Source organism: Mycteria americana, chromosome 5, assembly GCF_035582795.1.
Source record: "Mycteria americana isolate JAX WOST 10 ecotype Jacksonville Zoo and Gardens chromosome 5, USCA_MyAme_1.0, whole genome shotgun sequence".
Taxonomy (NCBI): Eukaryota; Metazoa; Chordata; class Aves; order Ciconiiformes; family Ciconiidae; genus Mycteria; species Mycteria americana.
The window spans coordinates 58,093,060-58,102,572 of NC_134369.1; the positions used below are offsets into that span (position 1 = coordinate 58,093,060).

General features: G+C 41.2%; 1 protein-coding gene across 1 annotated transcript; it reads left to right on the forward strand.

Annotated features, from left to right (window-relative positions):
* Nucleotides 1-4,116: 4,116 nt before the first annotated feature.
* Nucleotides 4,117-6,315, forward strand: C5H14orf132 (chromosome 5 C14orf132 homolog). The gene is made up of 2 exons (XM_075501637.1): nucleotides 4,117-4,137; nucleotides 6,007-6,315. Exons 1-2 carry the CDS (start codon nucleotides 4,117-4,119, stop codon nucleotides 6,286-6,288), a joined length of 303 nt encoding a protein of 100 aa, XP_075357752.1. The 3' UTR covers nucleotides 6,289-6,315.
* The last annotated feature ends 3,198 nt before the right edge of the window (nucleotides 6,316-9,513 follow it).

The following is a 9,513-nucleotide window of genomic DNA, read 5'->3' on the forward strand; positions in this document are numbered from 1 at the left end:
AAGACATTACATCAGGAATGCAGAGTAAATCAGGAAAGCAGCAGAGGAAGTAATACACCAGTCTTAGGAATATCGTGAATTGGAGGAAAAGTGGAGATTGATGTAGGATAGGATAGCGAGGTTTTAACGAGATTAAAAATAACAGGTGAAATCCTGATGCTTCCAAATTACAAGGAAAATTTTCCATTGCCACTGGTAGGGTGAGCATTTTGACAACTATATTTTGAAAGTAAGCAGCTTTTTTTCCTAAGCTTGTCAACCTGAGACTGTGATTTCAGGGTGAAGCAGGGATCTGAATTTAATTAAAATGGGAATTTGAAGTTAACTGCATAAAGCATTTGCATGGATCCTCCCTCTTCAGAATTAGACGTATTTAATTAAATTAGATTGCCTTAGGTGCCCTTTAATTCTGGTTGTGTGTGTCTTTAATGCATTAAACTAACCCAGTTGCAGTGAACATGGAGTAACTGTCCTGATTGTCACTGTGTACCCAATCCTCACCTTGTAAGTAGTAGGGTGATATTCTGCCAAACAGCCTACAGAAGAACTTACTTCTCCAGATATTACCAGTAAATAAATAGTAGCAAGGATGTCTTCATTTATATAGTAGTACATGCTTTAGATGAGGAGAATATATATATATATATATATATATATATATGTATATATGCATGTTTCTGTGAGGCACAAGACTTAGTGTGGGGAGAATATTGGTCATGTGGGGTATCTCTTTAGGGCAAAACATTTCTTTAAAAAGAGCTTAAGAATTAAAATGTGGTTATGATGCTTTTGCGAACCTGCAGCTGCCACCTTTGCCAACTGCGTTAGATTGATTTGTGATTGCAGCTAGAAGGTTTTCAGACACAAATATGCACTGCAGCAATCACACACTGCCAGGGCAGAAGGAAATAATAATTTCACTTTATGTATTCAGAATATGCCATCATGTAAAAATATGCTATCTAGAATTTAACCTAAAAGAAACCCTGAAAAATTAGATATCCTGAAGTAACAACAGGGATTTTACAAAACAACATCTGAGCTGGGGTGACATTTCCCCTCTCAGCATCCCATTCCCAGAGAGGTGTGCTGTGAAGCCAGGGCCAAGATACTGTTGGAATAAAGTTAAAGCCACTGCTGAGGTTTCCTCATTTCTGGAAAATGGCTACTAGAAGATTCAGCTATGCTTTCAAATCTCTATGCCAAGGCTGGGTTCCCGATAAGGTAGCAGGAATTGTTACATTTCTCTAGCTGACTATGAAAAAAATGACAGACACCTGATTCTCAAAGAAATGGAGCAATGTTACTGCTAAGTGATGGATTTTATGTGATGCTACTTAAGAAAGCTATCATTTTTAGAGTATCAGTGACTGGTACCTGACATGCTGTTTTTCCTTCATGTGAATTGTTTTGGTTATAAAATAGGATTTTTCTGCTAACGGGAAATTGTACCACTGAACTAACTGTTCAAGAGCCTTGTTCTCTGCCTCGTGACCCTAAAGCATCTTCTTGGATGTCAGTAGGAGGTATTCAGCGCAGGGGGTGTTCTCATTACCACTTGACATTTTGCTGTTTGGTTTTCTGCCTGTTGCTATTTAATGATTTGAATTCTTTCTTCACCAGTCCCAGAAGCCATTTAGCAAGTGACGTACTATTAGCGCTACTTAACAGTATCGACATAGTCACTAGGAAGAGAGTTTCATTTCCTAACAGTGCTACAGCATTCCCCCTCGCCATCTGCTCCTGCCATGGCCCTCACTGTCGCGTTTCCCAGTTAACCCTTTGCTCTAGCCTCCTCGCCCTGCGCTCTTGGGGAGGGTGGCACAGGCTCTGCACAGCTTTGCCTGAGCTATAAAAACCCTCTGAGGCTAAAACAGACTGCAGGTCACTGTAATGGCGGTGATGCGGGTGAAGTTTTTGGCTGGTGTGATGTAAATTGGCGTATGTTTGCTTTGTAGAGGCACAGACAGACGAACAGAGCAAGCACAGAAAGCATTGCAGGCTTTCTATCCTTAGCCTCCTGTTTATCACAGGCACTTCACAACTCCCATCGGTGTCAGGTCTGGATGTCTCACAGCCTTTAATGTAATATCTCAGATAAGACTGCAGAGGGAAGATACTGTACCTTTTGGGAGAGTAAAAGACATCAAGACTGAAGATGAGATTCATCTCACTGAAGTTAATCTACCAAAAAGATAGATTGCCAGTGGATATTAATCACCTGTGCTTCCCTCTCTCCAGTGGAGAGGCGGACATGTCTCCCAAGGATGATTCACGTGACTCGAATCCCTGGGCAGCCCTTACTGTTAAGTGGCAGCAAGAGGCCAGACTGAGAAGGATGCTCAGCTTTAGATGAGCTCAGGTGGAGGCTGGACAAGTTCACGGTAGCAAAATTCTTTGCGAGTTATTAAATCCATAGCAATAGCATCTGCCTTATCAACTTCCTAACCTGAAAACAGTGGGAGGCTGTGAGTTGTTAAGGGGTAGTATCAGACATGCTTGTCCTGTTGTGCTCTTACTCTTTCCTAAGCATCTATTTATGGCCACTGTTGGAACTAACACACAAGGGAGATGGACTTTCTGTCTGACACCATATGGCCATTCCTGTGCTCTTACGTGAGGCCATTTTAGCAGTGAGAAGGGGGGAATATGCATTTAGTACGAGATGATTTCTGCAAATGAGAAATTGGCAGTAAGGTTTATTTCCAGATCTGCGGTGAAGTGCTACTGACCTACAAACAGAAAAACTGGAAGTCAATTTTACAGGAAGAGCCTGTGCCAGGTGCTGAATGTCAGTGCTTTATATCAGGTCACTGCAAGCCTTTCGGAGATTCAGATGAGCTGTTTCACCATGTCTTCGCCTCAGATGGTGTGAACAGCTTGTTTGAGCCCTAGTCGGTTCGAGGAGATTCAGATCTGACATAATTTGCAGCGTGGCGTGTAGCTGTGCTGCTACACGAATGCTCCCTGCCTCTGTGACAGCACCAGGTGGACTAACAGGGGGGAAGCTTGTCACTTCAAACAACTCATTGAGGGCACGGAATGTGTGGCCCAAAAACCAGGCATCACTCACCAGAACAGTGCTCATGACCTCCCACTGTCTTGGGCACATGCACATGTATGTGTACCTCTATATTTTGGATGGTTGTTCCAGTTGAAAGATTTTGCAGAATTGACCATCCTAAATGCTGATACCCTTAAAATGGTTTGCTAAAGAGGCAAGCACCTCAGATTGCGCATTTCGCTGCCAGTATGGTAAACATATGCCCATCGTTTGCTGTGAAGATCTTTAACTAGTGTCTCCATAGCTGTTAAAGGCAGCATCACTGCATAAATACACTTTTTGCGTTTGAAGTTGGAATTGCCTTTTATGGGAATCTCTACATAAAAAGAAATCCTGATTAAACTGAGCAATGTTTTCCTTATTAAATCCCAAGACATAAAAAGGCCAGTGGAACTGGATTCAAAACATCCAGCTGGGCTTGTTGTGAAATGGAAGCTTTTGCTCTCTTTAAAACACACTCTGTGTTGAAACTGGCAGCCAAAATCTTCGATGCAGGGGGAACGTATCAAACTTGACTTTTGCAATTTCCTGTTTGGTTTCTTGCAAACGGCTTTTGTCTAATCATATTTATCTCCGAGATAATTGTATTTAATGTGGATTAGGTAGTATGACATATCCATTGTGGTCTTTCATCATTCTCTGTTTCATTTTGAATGTGACATGATATTTTCTGGTACAGATGAAATTTGTTCAGCAGTCAGCTTTGAAAGAGAGTCTGTCTTTTATAGCTTTGTAAAATGTTATGGATAGCAAGCAAAAAAAGCTACTTTATTCCCAAGCTTCTCAAATTCTTCTCTCTAATTTGTAGATTACAGCCACCACTGTGGAGAGGAAAGGTGGTTTATCCTCAAATCCTGTCCTGTTTAGCAGCCTCCATAGCACAGCTGCACACAGACAGGAGGGGTGTAATTTGGTACCAAAGGGAGAGGTTACTGGGAGAGTCAAAATGTGATGCGGGAGTTGAAGGGCAAGGTGTTGAAAGAGACTGATTTACCAGTCCGGTGAGTATTGGCCACGGTAGTTTAATGCTGATGGTATAGCAGCATTCTGTGATGCGGCTGAGCGAAGGCAAGGTTGGTTCCTCTGTTATTCATAGGTCGTGGCAACTTCAACAGTACTGTGCTGCTGCTAGTTGTAATAGTACTACTACTCGTATAACAGCAGGAAGGATTTTTATTTTGTTGTTACTGAGCCAGAGGGTTTAATCTGTCAAAGAAAGCCCTACTGAGAAAGGCAAAGAAAGAATAATAATGGAAAAAAAACAAAAGCATTTACAAGTGGGGTGTAAAACAGGAGACTGTAATTGGGTCTAAAGGTTGGGATTTAACAGCGGCAGCATGGAAGCCACTGTGGGGAAGGAAAGGTTGGTTGGTGTTGCAGCAAGAGTGTTTCTTAAGAAGAACATTCCCAGACTTTTTTCAGCTTTCCTTGAAGCATTGGAGTTGTACGAGATTTGAAAGGAGAGTGTAGGTAGGATGCATGTCTAGGTTTTACTCATTGCCCAAAATCAAACCAGTTATCAATGCCCTGATGGAATTTTTCCCTTCTGGTCAGGCTGGCAGAGAGATTTGAACATATGGCTCTGGGTTGTTGGGGTTTTTCTGCCAGTAATGCCATGGGTTTGGTCTACCTATCTACTACAATAGTCTGGGAGTTTTAGTTACTGAGTACTGCAGAGACTTGGGGCTTTATGATTCCCACGCTGCTCGTGCTCTTCCTGCAGTACATAACAGTTGTGGTTTCTGAGGTTGCCGAGCAGTTCTTTGGGTTTTTACACAATATTCAGAAGTGTGTGTCCTGAACGTTTATAGATATGTGAAGTAGATATTCTGCAGGTTTTTCTGAAACAACGTCCTCTACTTGCATGAGACTGTGGAGCCTGCGCTCAGTGAGCCAGGAGAGACTCTTCCAGACCTGCGTTCCCAAACATACAAGGAACAAGGATGGAAGCAAAAACCTTTTGTGTGAACATTATTTTAGTAGTAGATGGTCTTAGGAGAGGATTAGGTATCCTTCTCTTGCCTGAAAGAGGAATCCATAAATTTGCAGAAGGATGTGTTTTGCACCTCTATATAGAGGGTAAAATAGTTGTTGAATCATGAAGAGTATGTGTTGTGATCTAGGATGAAGTTGGGAAGACAACTAAAACCTGCATAAGGACAAGGTTAAATAATTCCTTTTTTCTTTACCTTTGCAGTATTTCTGTATTGAATAACTGCTATCTTACTGAGAACTTCTCTTCATACCACTGAGGAATCCACTAAGAGCACTAAAGAAATTTCATCCTTCCCTGTAGGAGAAGTCTGGGGTGGGAGGAGTGTTGGAAATTTGCCACTTCATTGCTATGGAGCCTTTCAAAATCCAGTCTGAAGTTTTTTCACTGTATAGATTTATAAATCCTGCATTCTGCAATGGTGTGTTTTGCAAGTAAAGTTAGAGCACTGAGTACACTCTTTGTAACACACAAACAGTAACCTGTTTTACAGTAACAACTTTTGCAATTCATATGTTTTTGCGTGATCTCTAGATAAATCAAGGGTTCACTTCTGAGCCATACATAAAGGCAGAACAAATTCCCTGCATCACATCCTTGCTGTGCTTGCTCGATGCCTTCGTGCAGTATGAGTCCATTGCTGGTAGTCACAAAACAATCACATTGCTGTAAACTTACATTTTGGTATGTGAGTGCTTTGTGGACAGCTGTATCTCTTCTTTGTAAATGCATATAATTACTTAGGCTGACTTGGAGCCTGTATGTCAGCTCTTATGTATATTCCATGTAACATACATAGGTTTCCTGCAATAATATTGATTCTAAAAGAAATGGAAGAAATAGTGTAAAGTGTGTGTCTGTGGTATTCCTGACAGGTTAGCACCACGTACATGAAATCTCAGTAATTTTGCAGGTTTGCTAGTGGTTACTCTTTTGTAATGACTTTGAGACAAAGCAGATACCGATATTGCCCTTCAGTCTAATTTTGCCATGTCTTTCTTCACAGCTTCCTGTTATGGGAGGAGCCTTTATGGACTCACCCAACGAGGACTTTAGTACAGAGTACTCCTTGTTTAACTCATCAGCCAACGTCCATGCAGCTTCTTCCATGCAGAATCCACCAGAAGAGACATCCCGTTCTTCAAATGATGCTATATTGTTATGGATTGCAATAATAGCAACAATTGGAAATATTGTGGTTGTGGGAGTGGTGTATGCCTTCACCTTCTAGGATGACTGTCATTCCAAACGCTGGAAGAGAGGGTAACTGCAACAGGATTTGTCATGTGTATGTATGTATGTGTGTATATATACATGTATATCTATATAAATACATATAGGTAGGGACTTTGTTGATTAAGTGCTGCCACAATCACAGAAATGAAATGCAAGTTAATCATCTTGAATCTTGATGGCAGAGAGTTTGGATGCAATTGCAAATTGTATGGAGGTCAGAGCTTTAACTGAGAACAGCCAATACCAGTTTTGTACAGAAATGTAATAAAAGAGAGACCAGCGTGGGTATAGCAAATAAAAAAAGAAAGTGAGATTTATATAGAAAGTGCTTATTTTCTACTGTTTAGATTTTTCTAGCAGCTCTTCTGGGTTTTGTCAGCTTTTTTGTGCATTTTTTACTGTGGTATAATCTTGTATGAAATTGTTCTATGTTATATTTGCTGGACATCTTAGTTTTCCAGGTGGACTAAATGGTCGGCATTGGCTCAGTTCTGATGAAGTACAAGTTCATTGTGTGTGAGCCTTCAGAACGTGCATACACTACTGGGCTGTGTTCAGAATCATGAGTCTTTAAGCTATGACAGGCAGATGCATGCTCTCTGACGCTTGCCTTCCAGTATCAATTACTGGATCTGATAATCTACGAATTGATGCTAAGCCTGTCTGCTGTTTGCAGGAGGAGGCACAGCTATTGCAAGGTGCGGCTAGTCTGCAGACCCTCTGCACGCCAGAGGAGGAAGTGTTACACAGCAGCAGCACAGGCTCCCATTTCTGTCCAGAGGTACTGGATTGCAGTGGTTCGCAGATGTGTCCCTTCCAGGAAACAAAGGCCAAATACTATGCTTTTCAGCTTATTTCACTGGAATCCAGATTTCCCACAGCAGCCATGTACTTTCATAAGCTTATTGGTGTATCAAAAGAACGTGGGGAAATCGCAAAGCCTAATTAACAGTGAATGATGTCTATGAGAAAAATAGAATTGAAAGAAAGATTGGACACTTCTGTGCTCGCAAGGGAGTGAGTGCAAGAGTCAGGTATGTTCTGGGGTAGAAACAGCACGAAAAAGGTAGTAAGTGACAGATATGCAGGTACTTGTATTTCATTATTAATATATCTGTGGGTTCTGACAAGGCTGCTGGAAGTGATTTTTGTATAGCCTGCTTTAGGTAACAACTCCAATTATCATTTGGATTTGTTCTGTTGAGGGACATTTTCACTGCATTGTTCCCGTGAGCAGTTCCTTTTCAAGAGCTGTATCTTTTCAAAACAAGCTGTAGCCTTTCTTGTTTCAGAGATTATAAAATCTTGAGGGAAGAAAAAAAAAAAATCACCTCTACTGGAAATCTCCCTCTTCCCCCTTAAAAAATAAACACAAATATATAAATGTTTGGACTTTGAGAGTAGCAGACAAATTCTGCCTCTATGTCTGCACATACTGTATAGGTTTTCTGTCTCATACAGCTACTACCCTAATTCCAGAAAGCCTTGTCTGCAGGCACAAAGGCTATTTTTGACACTTGCCTGCCACTGAGCTTGAGGCTGGACTAAGAGCTGCTGAATGTATAGAGAGGTTTGGATTTTCTTCATTTCTCTTTAAACCCATTTTCCTGCAGGGCTGGTGGACAGTTATTGAATCAAAGCAGCATGCCCCAAATCAATATTTATAACCACTCAGTAGTCACTGTGTATATTTTTTCCCTCTCTATGAACTCGCCTTTAAAGCTGGGAAAGATGCAAACAGAGCTAGCAGGGGGGAGAAAAGAAACTAAGTTATTTTGGGGGTGAGAAGAACAATAACTCACCTGAGGAACAGAGCTTCTCTGTGTGCAGTTATTTCCCCGTTTGGAGGCAGGATTTTGTGAAGATGGTTGAGGACAGATGAGATCTGTGCTCAGAAAAAGTTTGAGAAGCCCAGTTCTGGAAGATCAGCAGGACAGAAAGCAAATTCTGTCTAATAACATAGCTGTAGTCTTAAGAATGATACAAAAATGATGATTTTCACTGTTGTAAAATAGCTATTCGTTCCTTCATAGGCATAGGATAATAAAAAACAGGGGAGCTGCATAAATTGTGTACCTTTCCTGTGCTTACACTCCTCCTTATTCTCGCTGAGCAGAAAGCAAGCTGTGAAGTGAGGTTGGAAGGCTGCAGAGAAGTTTCCAATGCAGAATTGAGCAGGACAAGGTCTAGTGTTCAAACATGTAGGACCCACGGAAATATTGTTTAATGTGATGTACTCTTCCCAACCATTTTCTGATATTCTATTGCCTTTGTAATTGTATCAATTACTCATGGACTTTTCTTCAGTGTTTCTGTAGGCTCTCTAGTTATGCGAGATCTTGCAAGCACTGTTTTTGCATGAAAAGCAAAATATTTCCACCATGATTAAAACCAGTTTGACACTATGGTACTTGCCCAATGGGATTATTCTACTGCTTAATGAATTTGCCACAATATTAATCTAAGTGCAATTAGCAATGTTTGTGTTTCTCTCCCAAAGCACTGGACTAGATTCTTCACCTATGAAGAGCTTTAGAGTGGGAACAGCAAAGAACTACCACTCTGCTAATGAAACCGAGTGACACTTTTGTGTTGCTTTTCCCAAAGCAAGTGCTCTACTTTCATGTGAAATTGATAGTAATAGCAGGAGTGTTGGAAAACAAGGAGTTCTGTCTCCCTCATCCAGATCATCATCATACACATTTTCCTCATTAGAGGCTGAGTTGTCAAGAAGGGCCAGACAGAACTTTAATTAACGTAATTGGCTTGACAGGGTGACATGGCAAACTGGGTGCAGGCATTTCCTATCTCATAGTTAAACTGCACAGTAACTGCGCAGCTTTTCCGTTGGGAAAAAAAAAATAGGATGCAGGTGCAAGGATACTGCATGTGAGAGTCTGTACAGAATATGGTCAGGTGTATTAAAGATCCCTAAATCGTAGTGGGCAGAGCTGGTTCAAACTCTGATCTACTCTGATAGTCCTAACATACAGTGTGTTTCTGGATGCTGTGTTCAGGCTTGATCTGCTACAACCACTTCCATCTTCTGGGTGGTTAGGGAAGGTTTAAATTCAACCCCTTTAGAAATTTCCCCCTTGAAAAAGGGGACTCATCCATCATTAAGTTCAGAGAAACCACAGAGGGGAGTGGAGAAGTGGATGAATGGTGGATGTTTCATAGGTATGGTCCTGTGAAATGTGTTACCGCTTCTTTATGTGGG